This window comes from Sarcophilus harrisii, chromosome 2, assembly GCF_902635505.1.
Source record: "Sarcophilus harrisii chromosome 2, mSarHar1.11, whole genome shotgun sequence".
NCBI lineage: Eukaryota > Metazoa > Chordata > Mammalia > Dasyuromorphia > Dasyuridae > Sarcophilus > Sarcophilus harrisii.
This window is the reverse complement of record NC_045427.1, coordinates 386,638,105-386,657,497: the sequence shown is the minus strand read 5'-3', so window position 1 is coordinate 386,657,497 and position 19,393 is coordinate 386,638,105. Positions and strand designations below refer to the sequence as shown.

Sequence of the window (19,393 nt, the reverse complement as noted above, 5' to 3'; positions counted from 1 at the left end):
GAGGCAGTAGATGGTGGACGGGAGACCCGCCCCCGTAGGGGTCTGGAGGGGATGGAAGAGAGGCTTGAAGCATCTTGGCCTCGGGAGGCCGGCTGTGCACGTCAAGGCGACGTAAGTGCGTGTGGGGGCGAGGCAGGCAGCTTCGCTTGTGTTTGTGACGCCCATCAGCCTGAGGAGGGTATGCAGCCGGAAAGCAATGGCCGTGTTCCTAGATCCAGAGTTTCCTAGCTGGCACTTCCTTATTTTCCTCCTCCCTCTGCCGCCTTCCGTGGAGAGCATCTTTCCCAGGAGTCCCTACTGTACGGCGGAACACACTAGAACCCGAGACTTTTTCTATAGCGTTCTAATCCTGGTGGCAGACTAGTAGTACCTTAGCTGCGCGGTGTAGCAAGTCCCCTCCTCCAGATTCGGTTTCTGTGTCTTAAAGGCGCAGATGATCTACAAGGGCCCTGGCAACTCTTACATGTTTTTGAATCTATGATGCCCTGAGTCTACTTAGCTTCTATTTTAGAATAACATTTTAAAGCTGAAAGTTCAAATACGGATTTTAACTTTTAAGTATCTGGAGAGTTCCAGAGAAGAGGCGTTATCTCTGTGTTGCGAAGCTCAAGAGACTTGTTGAGAGTAGAAATCACAGGAAGACAACTTGGGTTACCGTACGGAAAAATTGTACAATTAGAATTGTTCAATGATGGGAAGAGCTTTATCACTTTGTCAGTTCTTCATCATTTGACACCTTTAGTAATGAGAAACTTGCGCTTTCTTGAATAGTTTTAATTATTGAATCAGATAAAACTGGGTTAAATGACATTTAAATCTGTGAGATGGATTATAGATCCATTATAGACCTCTAGGCATCAACATGCTTATTGATTATTAGAGCTGATTAGAAGCTTAGAGATATAATTTAACTCTTTCATTTTAAAAATGAGGAAGTTGAGACTCATCAAAACAAGATACTGATATATCAAATAACATAGTAGGCAGAGTGGAGACAAAAGATTGCAGGTCTTTTGAATCTTAGCCAATTGCTTTTGCCTTTACGCCTAACTGCCTTTGTTTGAGTGGGCTTCCAACTGGAAGAACCTGAATCTGTAATTCACAAACTTATCTGTTTGTTTATAGAATTTAATATTGTGCCTTTAATCATTCCCCTGGTGTATCAATTTCTTGTAAGTAAGCAGTACTTTATAGATTATGCCTATGTTGATTTCTTGTCCCAAAACTTTGCTTTGAGGTAGTAATAAGATGTACATGTAGGCTGGGAAGGAAGGTTTTATAGATTACACAACAGATCAAACAGTAAGACTGGAAAATTATCATGCTTGAAGCAAGAACTAACTGGATCCCAAAATTGCCAGATTAAAACTTCAGTCACCTTATTTCTCTCAACTGAAAATGGAAATAATGATTCAGAACCATAGTTGTCTTCTTTTCCCCCCAGGGGTTTGAACTTCTATTCCCTCTTTAATAATGGAGAAAAAGGAAGTAAAAAATATATGTATATCTGTAACGTAATGACTTATAAAAAAAGGTGGTTTTTTTTAAAAGTATTTACTCAGAAAACGTTATAATATTAAATTAAAAATCTTGATTTTTGTTCTTGGAATATCCTTTTTATTAGGAGATAATCTAATCATGTCTGAAAATGATGGTGTCAAGAATATGGCAACAGTAGAAGAAATTTCCAGTTTTGAAAACGGAAACAGTGGGCCAAACAAGCAAGCTCAATCTGCTGACCCTAGTGCCACACAAGAATCTGAATCAGAGTGTATTGCTCCTACTCGTAAAAGACCTGAAACAAAACCACCCAGTGAGCCTGTGACTTCAGTTCTCCCTGATGAAGGACCGAAGTCTGTAGATAAGGTAGATTATCAATTATAATTTGAAGTTAAAAATTTCTGAAGAAAAGTATATAAAAACATATCTTAGTATCATGAAAAGTATTAAGCACTGTTTAGTATCTTGCAGCACCTAAGAAATCTTGCATAATGTTCAAAAATTAAATGGTTAATATTATTATTTCTTAAAGGAGTTTGGAATGTGGACCACATTCCTCTTATGTACTCATTTTTTAAAGGCAGTATGATGCACGGTATTTAAAAACACTTTACTTAGAATCACAAGATCTGGCTTTTAGTATCAGCTTCTTATAAGCTATGTGAACTTGGGTAGATCACCATACATTTCTAAATTTTACTTGTCATCTTTTAAGGTGAGAAAAATAATATAAATTACATTACTGTCAAGTCACTTAATCTGTTTCCCTCATTTTTTTCATTTGTAAAATGGGGATAATAATAGCTCTTACCTCCCAGAATTGTTGTGAGGATCAAATGGGAAATATTGTATAAAATGCATAGGATAGTGTCCTCCCCCCACATACTGTTTATATATATATATATATATATATATATATATATATATAAAACTGTTATTATTATTACTTCTCTCATTAGTTGTTCAGTTGATTAAATGAAGATAATAAAGTACTTTAGATACGTAAAGTGTCATTTGTGTTTTAGGTGTTGTTTTAATCATAATTATCTTGCTATAATATTAAGAGACTTTGATATCCGTATATTCTGAAAGATAAAGCAAAAGAAAATAGACATTCATATTCACGTTTTTTTTGTTTTTTTCTTTTCTTTTCTGTCAATTTAAAAAAAAAAAAGGATCCTGTTTCTAAACAAGTACCCCAAACAGGATGGGGATACTGGGGAAATTGGGGCAAATCATTGCTTTCTTCCGCTTCAGCTACTGTAGCCACTGTAGGTAAGATCTGGAGTCATTTTGTTAATTGTTGCTTATGTTTTATGAAAGCATTCTTATCATTTCTGTGCCTCTAGCTTTATAAAAAAGAAAATTTCATTATATGAAAAAGCATAGAGAATATTAGGAAATGATTGTGATATAAAAAAAAGATTTCAATGAAATATTTTTTAAAAGAAAATATTGACAGATTAGATAGTTGACTAATAAGTTAGTGAAATGTTCCATAGATTCCATATTGTAATAATAGAGATTGCTGAATTTTTCCGGTAATTTGAGATCTAGGAATTTCTAGCATCCCCAAATCATTTTTTCCTATTAAAATAAAAAATGGAAAGGATTCTGAGAAGATGGTTGAATAGGTCAGAACATTTCAAACTTTACAGATTTTCCCAGAAAGAAGACAAAATAGCATTTCAGGATGATTGTAGAACAGTAAAAATAAACGAATTGGTCTTCCTGGGACAACCAGAGAAGATCCAAAGAACATACTAGGACTGAAATTTTGTCAGTGTGAAGGGTAAACACCTCTAGACTAGCTCTGTAGCTTTAAACTCTTAAGCTAGCTGGGTTGGGAGGTACCTGGGCTCCAGCCAGAGGAATTTTCCTCTTCTGGACAGTGTGAGAGGTCAGGAAGGGAAGACTGAAGGAACTTCTGTGCATAAGGATGACAGGCCCAATTGTGCTGCCAAGATGAGACCCTGAAAGAAGAGACCCAGCACATGCCCAGTGAGTGCAGAAGCAGTGGGCTAGGGACCCTGCTGGCTGTATGCACTTACAGGAGAGTGGAATTCTTATTTTCACTTCCTGGTCAGAGAGGAGAACTGAAGGAAGACCTGAAGCCAGATATACCATTTCCCATATCTCAGGACTGGAGGTGATTACAATAGCAAGCTGCTATTAAAAAAAAAAAAAATGAATAGGCAAAGGAGAAACCCACCATAGAAAATTACTATGTAAATAGAGAAGAATGGGATTTATTCAAAGGAGGATATTGAAGCAAAAAAAAAAAAAAATTGCTTCTCCTGTCTCAAAGAGTAATGTCATATGATCATCTGCCCAAAAAGAATTCATAGAAAAACTCAAAAAAGATTTTTAAAATCAAATGAGAAAGATTGAGGAAAAATTAAAAAAAAAAATCTAAAAAACCCCCAAGATTATAAAAAGAAAGTCAACCAACTGAAAAAGAGATCCAGAATATTAAATAAAAGAAAATGACTCCTTGGAAATTAGAATTGTTCAAGGGGAATCCAGCAGTTATGAGAGACCAAGAAATAATAAAATATAAAGAATGAAAAAAAATAGAAGAGAATGTGAAATATCTCATAAAAAACAATTGTTCTGAAACAGATCAAGAAGAGAATTGGACTACTTGAAATCTATGATCAAGAAAAGAATCTTGATACACATACCAAAAAATAAAGAAAAATAGTTTGACATATTAGAATAATAGGAATAGAGAAAATCCACCAATCACCACTTGAAAGAAATCCTATAAGAGAAATTTACAGGAATATCATAGCCAAATTCTGAAATTCCTAGGTCAAGGACAAAATAGTATGAGTAATAAAAAAAATTTAATATTGTGGTGCCACAGTTGGAATTACACAAGACTTAGCAGCAATACCTTAAAGAACTGCAGGTCTTGGAACTCTATATATTGAAGAGCAAAAAAAAACTGGGGTAGTGGCTAAAAATATAGAGTCGAGTATGATGTGATTCTAAAAAGCAAAACCATATGGGAAAAGGTAAAAAGAGTAATTAGCTTACACAAATGAGGTGTGAGAGGAAGAACTGACACACAGGAATCACATGGAGGAGAGATATGTGTGTGTGTGTGTGTGTGTGTGTGTGTGTGTGTGTGTGTGTGTATCCAGATGGATATAAAAATCTTATAAAGAAATAAAGAGGGTAAGAGTACAGGGAGGAGGGAGAGGATAAGGGAGGGCTTTTTAGAGGGCACCCTACTCATCATATCTGGATTAAAGAGAGCAAACATACATTTTGAAGGAAAGAAATTTCTTATTAAGTTATGAAGAAATAAGAGGAAGAAGGAATAGGATAAGGAAGAGATAGAGAAGGGTATGTAGGTTAATGAAAATGGGATATAGAGAGAACAGCATATATTTGGAAGGCTATAAAAGTCTTCTAAATTCAGATAAAAACAAGCGTACAGGGGGAAAGAATGGGGGAAGAGAATAAGGGAGGGTTCTTTGGAGGATGGGTAGGTTAAGTAATAAGAGGGCAAGTTAGCCCATAGAAGTAAAGCAGAAGAGTCAGGAAGGATAAGAAATAAAGAGGTACACTCAAACATAAAATAAAGATTAGGAGTAGAATTTTATTATATAAAAAGAGTAGGGCTAGTAATCATGATTTCAAACAAATTTTAAACTTAAAATATATTTAATCAAAAGGGAAAAATAAGAAACTAAAGCATATGTCAATCATATTAATATTGTTTTAGACTAAAGTAACTAGACAATGTAAGATTGGAATATTGCTATAATATAGGAAATGGTGAGTTGGAAGAGTTATAAAAATGTGGAAAGACTTAGACTTTTTAAGGAAGATGTTATCTACCTTCAGACAATCAGAGGTCAAATATATTATGGTCTTACATAGATGTGTATGAATGTATATATGCATATATGTGAACTGTTATAGATATCTATATGTATATATGGGTATGTATTTGTATTTGTGTATATATATCTTTCTATAAATACACATGCATACATATTCATGCTTAATTGTAGTCTTTTGATGGGAAGAAAAGAAAAAGAAGAAAATAGTAAAAAGTGCACAACAGGGAAGAAAAGAACACCTACAAGGAAGCAAATAAAAGATGCACATCTCTGAATACATAGCATATTATATATCCTTTTTTGAAATGGAAATTTATTGCTTGGTATTTTGAATCTTACGTTTTGCTATACACATAGCAATGTTTTTTTTTCCTGTTTTGAATTTGTTTTAAAAAAAGATGAATTGTTTTTATTTTCAAAATACATGCATAAATAATTTTCAGCAATCACCCTTGAAAAACTTTGTGTTCCAAATTTTTTTCTCCTTCATTTCCCCCACTTCTCCCCAGATGGTAAGTAATTTAATATATGTTAAACATGTACAATTCTTCCACACTTACTGATGAATTTAGTTCAACAAAGGGTAAACCAGAGAACCTGGAATAGCATATTCTCAATATATCCCACCTATTGTGTTGTTTTTAAAAATCTGGATTATTCATTTAGAATTTGGGTTTGTTTTGCTATTTATATAGTTTTGGTGACTGATTACATATGTTGTATATAATAAAAGTATCCTTTTCCTTCATTAGGACAAGGCATTTCAAATGTCATCGAGAAAGCAGAGACTTCCCTTGGCATCCCTAGTCCCACTGAAATTTCATCTGAAACTCAAAATATAGGTCAGTACACTGACATCTTAGAAATTACATTTTTTTCTATTGAAGTAGAATACTTGAAGTAATCATTCATTCATTTAACAAGTAACTAAATATAGGAAATGACATACTACCATAGCAGTAGACTACATTTTTATTGTGTTAAATTTTGGCATGTTCAGAGTATAATGTAATTGGTTCCCAAAAAAGGTTTTGTTTTGTTTTTTTGTTTTGAAGATATTTTAAATTATATTTATATCATTTACTATAACTATATTAAATTGCAATATCTCCAGAAAAGGGGGCCAACATGGTGAAATACATGGAAGCTATATCACATGACATATAGTTAAAGGAGCTAGGGTTATTCAGTCTTGATAAACATGGTTGATAAATTTGGATATTTTTATGTCATATGGAAGAAGGATTATATTTATTCTGTATTCCCCCAGAGGGCAGTGTAACTGATGGTTGAAAGCTATGGAAATGGAGATTTCAGTTAAAGTAAAATGATTAATTATTAGAACTGCCCAAAAGCATAATTGCCCAGGTAGCATGTAGAGTATTGGCTCTGGAGTCAGGAATATATGGCTTTAATCTTGCCTCGGTTTCCTTATCTTAGAAATAATAACAACATCTATATCACAGAGTTGATTGTGAGGATCAAATGATATAATATAGAATGTCCCAAATCTTAGTCTCATTAAGACTCATTAGCTTAAAACTGCACTGACCCTTTCAAACTATTTAAAAAAATTTTTTTTTAATTTCTTTTTTTCTTCTTTGTGAGGCAGTTGGGATTAAGTGACTTGCCCAGGGTCACACAGATAGGAAGTGGATTTGAGTCTGGATTTGAACTCAGATCCTCTTGACTGCAAGGTACTACACTATCTAGCTTCTCCTGCTTTTTAAAAGCTATTAAATCTTAAAACTTCACAAAGACTTTTGGGACACCATAAATATAAAGTGTTATATAAACTAGTTACTTGCCAAGTAGTAAATTCCATTTCATTAGAGGCATTCTAATAGAAACTAGATGATGACTTCTTGGAAGTTATGTTAAGGAAGAAATTTGTTCTTCATGCAAATTTATTCTTTTTGAATTACACACCTTTTTGAAGTTACTTTTAATTATAAAATTCTGCCTCACTGTGGTTAAACAGACTTTTTAGGGTAGTATCTCAAGCTCAAAACATGTTTCAAAAGAGAACATATTATTTTCTCTTCAAATCCAACCTTCTTTTGAACTTCCCTAGTACTGTCAAGGGAACCATCACTCCTATTCACTCATATTTAATCTCTGTCATTCTCGATCACAATGCATAGTCAGTTGCCAAATCTTGTAATTTCTTCCCTTATGACATTTCTTGCATATTTCTTTTCACTGACAGCCATCACCTTAGTTCAAGTCATTTTCACCTCTTGCCTGGTTTATTGCAGTAGCTTTGTAATTGAACTTGTTTCATCTCTCTCTCTACTCCAAACCACATTTAGATGCCAAAGTATTTTTCATAAAGTGTAGGTCTGACCATGTCACCTCTCCTACTTAGTATATTCCACTTACTCCCTATTACTTCAAGGATCAAGTACAAATTCCTTTTTTTATCATTTAAAGCCCTTCAACACAGCCTCTTCCTATCTTTCAAGTGTTTCTTACATATTATCCATCTGATCATACTTTTTAGTCCAGCCATATTAGCTATCTGTTCCTTCTGATGTTCCATTTCACCATCCCTAGGTGTTTACATTAGTTCTCTTCAGTGCCTGAAATGCTCTCTCTTCTCACTTCTGCCTTTTTAGATTTCCAACTTCCTTTAAGACTTACCTGAAGTGGCATCTTTGGCAGAAGGCTTTTCTTCATTCCTCCACTTTGTGTGCTTTCTCTAAAGCTATCTTCCATATACTTTATGTATTTATCTTACATTTCTGATTTATGTGTGTTATTTTCCCCCTTTGAATTTGAGATCAGGAATTGTTTTTATCTTTTTTTTTTTTTTTTGTATCCCCAGCACTAGCTTATTGATTGCTCTTATGAAGCTGATTGTCTAATAAAAAATATTGGACTTGAAATTGGAAGACATGAGTTTAATTTGACAAAATTTCATTAAATACCTACTATGTTCTAGGATCAAATCTTTGTTCTGCTACATGCTTGTTTTGTGATCTTGGGCAAATCAATGTTATTTTTTTGAACTTCATTTTTTTAATCTGTCAAGTGAAATGGATTAAATTGGATGACTTCTAAGAGACATTTTAAGGTATGGGGTCTATTGATATTTATGCAGTTTCCTTTTCAACTTTTTCTCTCTCTGTAAAATATAGGAGATACTAATGTTAAAGCAGGTAGCGTCTATAAAGAGGATGGAAATACCTCACCAATGGGTGCCGCACTTGGTGTATTCTCGACTATTTCTACAGCAGTTCAGAGTACAGTGAGTATGAAAGTGTACATACTTCCTTCATCCCTCACATAAGATGTAATTTTGAGTAGAGGAAAAAGGGATGGAATTGCCTAGGAAATTTAAGTTTTATCCCAGAAACTAATATTTACCAACTTAATCATTTTGAGCTTACAGTGTTTATTTGTGTAAATTGGGGTAGTAATGATTGTGGTATCTACTACATAGAGTTATTGTAAGGAAAATACTTTGTGAAGCTTTTAAAGTATTAAAAAATATCAATTATTTGATATAAAAATTTCGGTGATTTTGAAAACTCTGGCATTTCCAAACTTTTTGTTCTACCTTTTAATCTAAAGACCATGGTAAGTCATACTATTTATATTTATGACCTTCCACACTTTAGATTATCTGTCATAACTTAGATTTAAAAACATCTCTAAGAAAAAGTGGTGATAGATGTGGCCAGGAATAGTGTGAAAGCAAGAAGCAAAATTTTCATAATTATGAATAATTCATAATTCATAAAAGTAGACTAGACTTTCCCTCTTAAAAATATTGTTCACATGTAACAAGATATAAAACTTTATATCCATACATCCATCAATTCTGTTTTGAGGAGCACATTCTAAGAATAGATTAAAAGAAGAAAAAAAGAAATTTATGTAAATATTAATAACAATTCCATTTATAATGGTGAAAACTAAATAACCCATCTGTTTGACAGTAATAATTATAGTTCTTTAAAAACTTTTTAAATCTTTACACATTTTTATGGTCCTTTTCATAATAACCTTTTATAGCCCTCACAAAAACACTATATAGTAAGTAGATAAAGTATTATTATCTTCTTTTTACAGATGGGAAATAGACTCTAGAAATATTACTTGTTCATACAACCCTATGTAAACTACAGCCCTCTTGAACTGAGGCCTTCTGACAAGTCTGGGACTTTTTTTCTATTATGTTATATATAATATATTAATACAAACTCATTTTGAAAAATAATACAATAGTACTATATGTATATATATATATATATATATATATATATTATGTACACACACACACACATACACACACACGGGCCATATCAATATATAGGAGTATTCTTTTAAATATAATAGGTCTTTATGGTGCCAAAGAACTGGAAACTGAGAGGATGCCCAACAATTGGGGAATGGTTAAACAAATTGTGGTATATGATTGTGATGATGGAATATTATTGTTCTGTAAGAAATGATGAACTGGTTGATTTTAGAAAAACAGAGTCATGTATGAAATAATGAAAAATGATGTGAACAATAGTAAGGGAATGTTATGTATGGTAACAGTAATATTGTGTGAAGAATAATTGTAGACCAACAAATTATTTTGAATGCACTAAATACTCAGATCAACTATAAAGGACTTGTAAAGGAAGATATTATCCACCTCTAGAGAAAGAATGATAAATAGAAGAATATATATATAAAATTTTACATATATTTATAAATCCATGTCAAATGCTTTCTTTAGTGCACATTGGGGAAAGAGGGAAACAATTGAGAACTTAAAATGTAACCAAAAATATAAAGAAAAAAAAATAGTTTATTTTTAACATATTGCTGTCATGGTATAAATTGTTTCTGTTCATTTAATTCAGCATGAGCTTTTATAAATCTTTCCACATTTCTCTGGCACCTTCCCTTTCATCATTTTTACAATGCAATAATATTCCATCATATTTATATACTTGTTCATTCATTCCCTAATTAATAACCTCCCTATCCCCACCCCAGATTCCCATTCTTTGCTTCCTTAATAAAGCTATAAATATTTTTTGGTATCTTAAAAGTTTGTTTTGCTTAGGACTCTGGATTTACCCTCCTTCTTCCATCTTTCCCCTTTCCTCCTTTCCCTTCTATTTCCAAGTTACATGAAAAATTTCTGTATCAAATTCTGTGTGTATGTATATCTTCTTTTAACCAGCTCCAGATGAGAATGGGGTTGAAGTTTTAGTTGTTCCTACATCCCCTCCTCTGTATACTTGTGCATTCTAATTATTTGGGACAATTTTCTCTAACTTTCTTCCCCTTCATATATTCTTCTTCTCTTCTCTTTCTATTCTTAAGATCATTGAGACATAATAAAACCCATTTGTAACGGGGATAAACTAGAATCATTCCCAATAAGATCAAGGGTAAAACAAGGTTGCCCACAATCACATTACTTTTCAATATTATATAGAAAAGTTAGCTTTGGCAATAAGAAAAGAAAAAGAGATCAAAAGAATTAGAGTAGGTAATGAGGAAACCAAGTTATCATTCTTTGCATTTGATATAATAGTATACTTAGAGAATCCTAGAGAATTAGCTAAAAAACTACAAGAAAAAATTCACAACTTTAGTTAAGTTGCAGTATGCAAAATAAATTCATAGTAAATCATCAGCATTTTAACTTATGTATTACCAACAAAGTCCAGCAGCAAGAATTACAAAGAGAAATTTCATTTAAAAGAGTTGTAGATGATATAAAATATTTGGGAGTCTACTTGCCAAGGCAAAGTAAGGAACTATATGAACACAATTACAAAACACTTGCCACACAAATAAAGTCAGAACCAATCAAGTGGAAGAATATCAAGTGCTCATGAGAAGGCAACCTAATATAATAAAAATGACAATACTACTTAAATTAATCTACTTTTTCAAACTCCCAAGAAATTATTTTACAGAGCTAGAAAAAATAATAACAAAGTTCATCTGGAACAACAGAAGGTCAAGAATTTCAAGAAAATTAATGAAAAAACAAACAAACAAATGAAGGGTGGCCTATCTGTACCAGACCTAAAACTATATTATAAAGTAGCAGTCATCAAAGCCATTTCGTACTGACTAAGAAATAAAGTTGTTTACCTCTCATATCTGTGGAGAAGGAAGGAATTTGTGGCAGGAGTATATTGTTGAGTACAAAATAGTTAATTTTGATATATTACGTTGAAAAGTTTTTTGTTTGTTTGTTTTTTAACAAGCAAAATCAATGCAGACAAGATTAGAAAGAGAATCAGTAAACTGGAAAAAAAATTTTACATTCAAGGGTTCTGATAAAGTTCTCATTTCTAAAATATGTAGAGAATTGATTCAAATTTATAAGAATTCAAATTATTCTCCAATTGATAAATGGTCAAAGGATATGAACAGATAATTTTCAGATGAAAAAATTGAAACTATTTCTAGTCATAATGAAAAGGTGCTCTAAATCACTATTGATCAGAGAAATGCAAATTAAGATAATTCTGAGGTACCACTACACACCCCTCAGATTGGTTAAGATGACAGGAAAAGATGATAAATATTGGAGGGATGTGGGAAAACTGGGACACTAATACATTGTTGGTGGAACTGTGAACTGATTCATCTATTTTGGAGAGCAATTTGGAACTATGGCCAAATGGCTATCAAACTGTGCATACCTTTTGATTCAGCATTGTTTCTTTTGGGCTTGTATCCCAAAGAGATCATAAAGGAGAGAAAGGGATATGTGTAAAAATGTTTGTGGCAGCTATTTTTGTAATGGCAAGAAATTGGAAACTGAGTGGATGCCCATCAGTTGGAGAATGGCTGACTAAGTTATGGTATATGAATGTTATGGAATATTATTGTTCTGTAAGAAACAATCAGCAGGATGATTTCAGAGAGTCCTGAAGAGATTTATATGAATTGATGCTAACTGAAGTGAGCAGAACCAGGAGATCATTATATATGGTAACAAAATTATATGATGATCAATTCTGATGGATGTGGCTCTTCTCAACAATGAGATGATTCAGGCCAATTCCAATGATCTTATGATGAAGAGGGCCATCTACACCAAATAGAGGACTGTGGGAACTAAGTATGGACTATAACATAGTATTTTTACTTTTTTGTTGTTGTTTGCTTGCATTTTGTTTTCTTTCTCATTTGTTTTCCTCTTTGATCTGATATTTCTTGTGCAGCATGATAGTTATGGAAATACATATAGAAGAATTGCACATGTTTAACATATATTGAATTACTTGATATCTAGGGAAGGGGTGGGAGGAAGGGAATAAAAATTTGGAGCACAAGGTTTTGTAAGGGTGAATATTGAAAATTATCCATGTATGTGTTTTGGAAATAAGAAGCTTTAATTAAAAAGGAGAAATAACAAAACCACTCCTGGGCCTAGTATAATTATATTTTCTCTGGGAGTTTTGTAGAAGATAAGAGTTCAGAGAGGAATATGTGTATCGTCTCCCTATAATTGGATGTAGGCATTTTTTCCTTGCTTAATTATTTATCATTGTTTATTCTTGTTTATTATGATTTTCTTTACTTTGAACTTCAAAGTTTCTATGCAGCTCTTGCCTTTTCATCAGAAATGCTTGTAAAAACCTTTGTTTCATTAAAGGTTTATTTCCCCCATTGTAGCATTATACTCAGTTTTGCTGGATGAGAAATTCTTAGGTGTAAGCATAATGTCCTTTGCCTCTTGGAATATCATATTCTAAGTTCACCACTCCTTTAAAGAGGTGGCTACTAAATTCTTTGTAAGTCTGACTGTTGTTTTCTGCACTTGAATTGTTTCTGGCTATTTGAAATATTTTTCTTTGATCTGGAAACTCTGGATTTTAGAAATGATGTTTCTATGAGTTTTTATTTTGGGATTTCCAGTGATGGTGAATTAATTCTGTTTCCATTTTGCTCTCTGGTTCTAAGAGATCTAGGCAGTTTTCTTTTAGCTTTCTTGAAATAGAATGTCTAGACTTCTCTTTTGGACATAGTGTTCAGATAGTGCAATGATTTTTAATTTTATTCCTCCTTGATCTGTTTTTCAGGTCGATTGTTTTTACTATGATACTTTACATTTTTTTTCTTCTATTTTTTCCAAGTCTTTTGACTTTGTTAAATATTTCTTTTTGTTTCATAGAGTCATTTATTTAGTCCATTCTGATTTTCAGAGAATTTGATGTTTGGGCAGAGTTTTGTACCTTTTGTGTCAAGCTATTCTATTTCTAATTCTTCTATAACTCTCATTTTTTTCACATTTTCAAAAATATACATATATATATATATATATATATATATATATATATATATATATATTTGGTGAGGTATTTGGCCAGGGTCATACAGCTAATAAGTATTAAATATCTGAGACTGGATTTGAAATCAGGTCCTCCTGATTTTAGGGCCTGTACTCTATTCATTGGGCCATCTAGCTACCCCCTCTGATTTCTTTTCCAGTTTTTTCAAGTGTTTTTATTTCATTTATTAAAAAAAAAATTTAACTCTAAAAAAAATTCTTGATTCATCTCTTTCAAGAATTCTAATTGAGTTTTTTTTAACTGTGTTTTTATTTGAGAACATTTAAAGATGTTCTGGAGTCATTCTTTTCACCATTTGTGTCTTGCACATCTCTGCCACCATAGTAATTTTTTTGGGTTTTTTTTTTTAATGTTTGTTTTCAGAGCCCATGATTCCAGGTTACTTCTTGACTTGAGATGTCATATTAGGACTGGGTTCTTCTGCACTAATGGAGGGAATATCTCGACTGGTCCTGTAACTGCTTTTTTGGTGGGGCAGTATTGACTTTTTGTTATTCTAGGATCTCAGAGACAGCTCAGGCTAGGGGTCTGAAAGCTTTCATTAATCCCAAAGTGGTCTGATATAGGGTAAAATCTGATTGTAGTCCCCTTGGTCTGAGGTATGCAAGTGCTTGGCCTGGATTTTGGTCAGAGCAACAATAGATTGCTAATAGACAACCAACTAGGAAGTCAGAGTGTCAGTGACAGAGCTGCAATGTCTCATTTGTTCTGGGTTTCCTATCCTAGTTATTTCTCTGAAGGCTGGGCTTGATGTTAGAACTGAGGTCCTTTTCTGATCCTGGGCTCTGGGCCTCACTAAATGCTGCACATTCGTTCCTTTATCAGACCTCAGACTAAAAACTGGGTATGGGTGACAAAGCTGTTCGTTATTATTTGTTCTTGTCTCAGTAGCCTGGGATGAGTCTGGGGGTGCTCTGCTATGCTTCTGGAACATCTTTTTTTACCTTATGCACATTCTACCTTGGGCACTTGCAGTGTTCCACGTGCACTGTCATGTTTCTGTTGCTACCCAGTTCCTACTGACTATTGTTAGTAGACCTCTCTCTTTCTCCCTCTCTCCCTGTGCCAACCTGGGCTGGATACACAGGACCTATTGTTGCATTTTCTGGATTTCCTCATATGATTTGATCTAGCACATTTTCTAGGTTTGGAGAAGTTTTGTGGATGATGTCTTGGCTACATTTCTTTTTGCTGCATTGTCATTTTAACTTTACTTCTTATTTAATTGCTTTTTAAGGAGGAACAGGTAAGAACAATTCCTTAAAATATCCACTTGTGGTGTAGTACAGATTTGGTTTTAGAAGATCTTGGTGCATATCATCTTTCTTGTTCTACCACTTATTAGCTTTGATTTTTGGCATGTCATGTCCTCCTTCCCCTCTCCTCCTATCAGTCTCTGAACCTCATTTTCCTCATCTCTTCTTTGTACTGCTTAGCAGGAATATTGTGAGAAATGTACCATGAACAGTAAATACAATCAAAGTGTGACCTAGTGTTTTCATGATTATAATCAACATATGGATTTTAGCATTTAAATAAGTCTCATAGCAGAACCATGATGTTATTACCAAATGTGGGTAGATTTTGTCTACATTTACATAATTAGTAAGTACAGATTCAATTTCCTAATGCTCTACTGAGATCTTTACATCTTTTTTTTTCCCCAGGGAAAGAGCGTTATTACTGGAGGTTTAGATGCTTTAGAGTTTATTGGGAAAAAGACAATGGATGTGATAGCTGAAGGTGATCCTGGATTTAAAAAAACCAAGGGCTTAATGAACCGAAATTCTACATTGTCCCAGGTACTGTATCTTATTGTCACATTGTCTCTTCCCATCATGATATATATCCAAGAATCTTAGGCTCTTATTATTTTTTCTTTTTGACTTGTTTTCAGGCAATACAAACTGATGCAGTCTTTAGTATTTGAAAAAATATCTGATTTCATCAGTATGGGTACTTTTCCCAGTGATTCACATAGCAATTAGTATTCACTTTCTAATAAGCAAGGAATATATTGTTACTATTGTAATAATTAATAAAATATCAAAGTGAGCTAGTGATATTATATTTTTATAGGATTCTTTAATAATAGTTGGTATTCATATAGTGACCTTTGGCAAACAAGTTACTTAACTGCTCTAGGATCTCAGTTTCTTCATCTGTGAAATGAGAAGATTGGACTAAATGACTCTAAATCTACAATCATATTATTCTTACTTTGTACTGAAGGTGGGGGAGAAGGAGTTGGGCTAGATAAGCTCTAAGATCTCTTACAGTGCTGAGATTCTATAAATCCATGGTTAAAGAGCCAATGGTCTGAAATAGGCTGGTTCTTATTTTTCTTTTCTATTTTTGCCCTTGCATATTTCTATTTCATTAGTGAATTCTATGCTTTGAGATGTATATGTACATTAGGTTAATGTTAAAGCCATTTTTCTGAAAAATATCTGGTTTCTCAAGTACTCATTTGGCTGCTCAGTATCAAAATAGTTGTAACCAATTCTACAATGAATCTCCTCAGTCTTTCCATTTTTAATGTTCCATGAATTAAAGGGTCAGTAACTGTACAGTGTTAATACCCTTGGTATCTGTCTTTGCTTCTATCTCCTGTGCTTTTAAAAGTTACCCTTGAGCTACCATTGTACAAGCTTAATGTCTTTATTTTTTTTCAGGTTTTGCGAGAGGCAAAAGATAAGGAAGAACTGAGGACAGCCAATGAGGTTACCATGGATACTGAAAAGAAAGCTCATTATGGATTACTCTTTGATGAATTTCAAGGCCTTTCGCATCTAGAAGCTTTGGAGATGCTTTCTCGAGAGAGTGAAATAAAGGTATCATAATAGTTTGAATACAAAATGTTCCCAAAGTAGGTAGCTCACTCCTTAAATGAGGTCTCTTTGAAGACAGAGGTTGGTAGAGGGATGGGGAACTATATAATATAAATTGAAAAATAATTATACAAAGTGACTTCGATGTTCCAATGACTTTCTTTTTTGGTATACTCTATCACTTTTTCCAGTATGATGTACTTTCTAAAAATGCAAATTGCAACACCTCTGTACTCTGTAGGTAATCTTCATTAATTTCTGTGACCTTAAAAAAATTATCACCAAGTAGCCAATCCTTAGGTGAGGCATCTATTCATACATCTCTTGATTGGTCCTAAAAATCTGTTGCCAGGTCCATACTTAAAGCTTTCCAATTAAATAGTAGCTATAGAGCATGCACATTAAAGGCTTAGTTTCAAGAACCCCACATTATCTCTCCACCATGATAGTACATTGATATGCATACATTTAATAGGCCATAGTTAATATGAAAGTTGGGTGATGAAGTGTCATGGGGAGTATATGAAAAGAATAAGAAGGGTTATACAGTCTGAGACTATGGGGAGAGGACACAGGGTCTATGAACAGGCACCATTGTCAAACTTACAGACCCATATTTAGGTAGGTAGAAAGGGGAATAAAAGAATAATGGATTTATTGAAAATGATATGGTTAACTAGACTTACTGTGGAAACTACAGTGCTAAGAATCAGGCTAAGCAGGAGTAGAGATTGCTACATTCAGGTTTTGTATTTATCAACTTAAGGTTTTTGTTTGAACCAATATGTAAGACAGAAATGAAATTGGATGTCAGTCTTCAATTGGGAAAGGAAAACATTTGAAGGATGGAGGCTCTAGATTCCTTAAGTTATGCCAATAAGTAACAACCACCTACTATATAGTATGTGCTAAGCACTAGGGATACAAAGTCTCTCCCCTCAAAAAGTTCACAATGTAATGGAGAGAGGAAATATGCAAAGAACTGTGTACAAACAAAATACATAGAGAAGTATTCACAGAGAAGAAGGCACAAGCATTAAGGGAGATTTAGAAATGCTTTCTACAGAAGGCATTTTAGCAGAGACTTGAAAGAAGCTAAGAATCAGATGTAGGGAGGAATAGATTTTACACTTGGAGTACAACCAGTGAAAACATTTGGGATATCTAAACCTTATACTTGAAATAGAACAAGTAAGGTGTTTCTTGACAGCCTCAGGAACAGAATTCTCAGTAGACCGATTGTTATTTTTTCTTTATCTTGACTTGCTGTTTCCATAAAATGATATTTTGTTTGTTCTTAATTGACTCAATATTATACACATGTATTTCTACAACTGTCATTAGGCACTAACAGTTCTTTAGACATCTCTGATTAGGCTATAATCTGGATTCATTGATTATAGTTTATAAGATTATATAAATTATATAAGATTATATATAGCCTTAGTAGTAATAAAACAAACATACAAATGTTTATATTGTTATCTCTGTCCTCTAAAGGGACCAACTAACCTTCCTTTTTTAAAATCTACTGTTGACCAATGAATAGTTGCTGTGACTGCAAAATTGATCTTTAGTCCCTTAATCTGTAAAATGGTTTATGTAATACTTTCCTTATCTGTACAATTTTCTTATCAGTAAGAACTCTGAAATTCCTTATCCACTTTCAGTTATTTTTTATATTCATGTATGTTTTATGAATATCTTGTTTGTAACCAGGTGAAATCCCTCACTAATTCTCTGTCTGGTGAAGAATTAGAGAATATAAAACTCGACTTGGAGCAAATCAAAGAAGCTTTTTCATTAGCTGAACTAAGTGATGAAGATGATGATGAAAAAAAGGGTAATATGTAAATTCACTTATTATTTGGTCTGAAACCTAATTACCATTGAGACAATCTAAATTTAGAATTCTAGATGACTGAAGTTATTCTGATCAACTCTGGGGTAAGTATTCTGGTCCCTACAAGAAACAATATTTCTTATTGTGAATTCACTAGTTGACATTGTGGCTTATCAGCCAGTCAGATGAGTTAGTGTCATTCATCACTTCATCTCTGATTTAAACTAAGTTTTATGAATATTCAGTCTTTTGAACTACTTTACATCAGGGATCCATGGGTGATCAAAGTGCATACATATTATAATAACCATTTTTCCCCTTGTACTTTCCTATGAACTTTTGTCAATGCTTAAAATTATAGATAAGATATTAGAATCCAATATCAACTGATTGTTCAGACTGGATTTTATTGGTTGTCTGCACTTTGGTAGAGAGGTTGTTGGACCAGGACCTGGATTCCAGCTTTGTACATTCAGGGTATTAATATTATCACTTTTTGGACTAGACTGCTTCCTTTTGTTTTAAACAATGTCTGTATTGTATATATATAAACTAATGACTATATAATATTACTATATAATACACCCACAGCAACTTGAGATCATCTTATTCAATTTAACAAGCATTTTAATGCATTACGTGGTGCATAGAAGTATACTGCATTCTTAAATTTCATTTTACCACACACAAAAAGAAGTAAACCCTTCTTCAGAGACTCTGTGTTGTCATTTCTTACTCAGGCTCTGGGAAAGTAAAATAAGGTAAATTGAGATTACCTCAATATCTCTGCTATACATAAAGTTTATTCAATTCTACTTTAGCTACCCAGAGATTTTCCTTTGAAGTTTTTGATTGTGTCTGATAAATGAAGTCAAGATGAATGTGTTGCTGTATATAAATGAATAATATAATCATACTTGATGAGATTAGAAAGCAGTTATTTTGAATACAGATTTATAGAGCTAACTATTGTTATTGAGGCAGCTTGTGGGAACTAATGAAGATTTCGCTTTTAAAAGATTATAAAGTGTATAC

At 33.1% G+C, this 19,393-nt stretch overlaps 1 protein-coding gene across 4 annotated transcripts in view; it reads left to right on the top strand.

Moving 5' to 3' along the window:
* FAM114A2 (family with sequence similarity 114 member A2) overlaps positions 1–19,393 on the top strand; it is a 34,034-nt gene that overhangs the window by 208 nt on the left and 14,433 nt on the right. Inside the window, exons 1-8 of one of the 4 annotated variants that reach the window (XM_031953569.1) lie at positions 29–111; positions 1,625–1,866; positions 2,676–2,775; positions 6,110–6,199; positions 8,498–8,607; positions 15,352–15,486; positions 16,360–16,518; positions 18,235–18,358. In XM_031953569.1, coding sequence (XP_031809429.1) covers positions 1,639–1,866; positions 2,676–2,775; positions 6,110–6,199; positions 8,498–8,607; positions 15,352–15,486; positions 16,360–16,518; positions 18,235–18,358 — 946 coding nt within the window. In that variant the 5' untranslated portion in view covers positions 29–111; positions 1,625–1,638. Of the gene's footprint in view, positions 1–28; positions 112–168; positions 300–394; positions 657–1,624; positions 1,867–2,675; positions 2,776–6,109; positions 6,200–8,497; positions 8,608–15,351; positions 15,487–16,359; positions 16,519–18,234; positions 18,359–19,393 lie in introns of those variants that run through there. The other 3 variants (XM_031953568.1, XM_031953570.1, XM_031953567.1) reach the window with 3 other exon arrangements.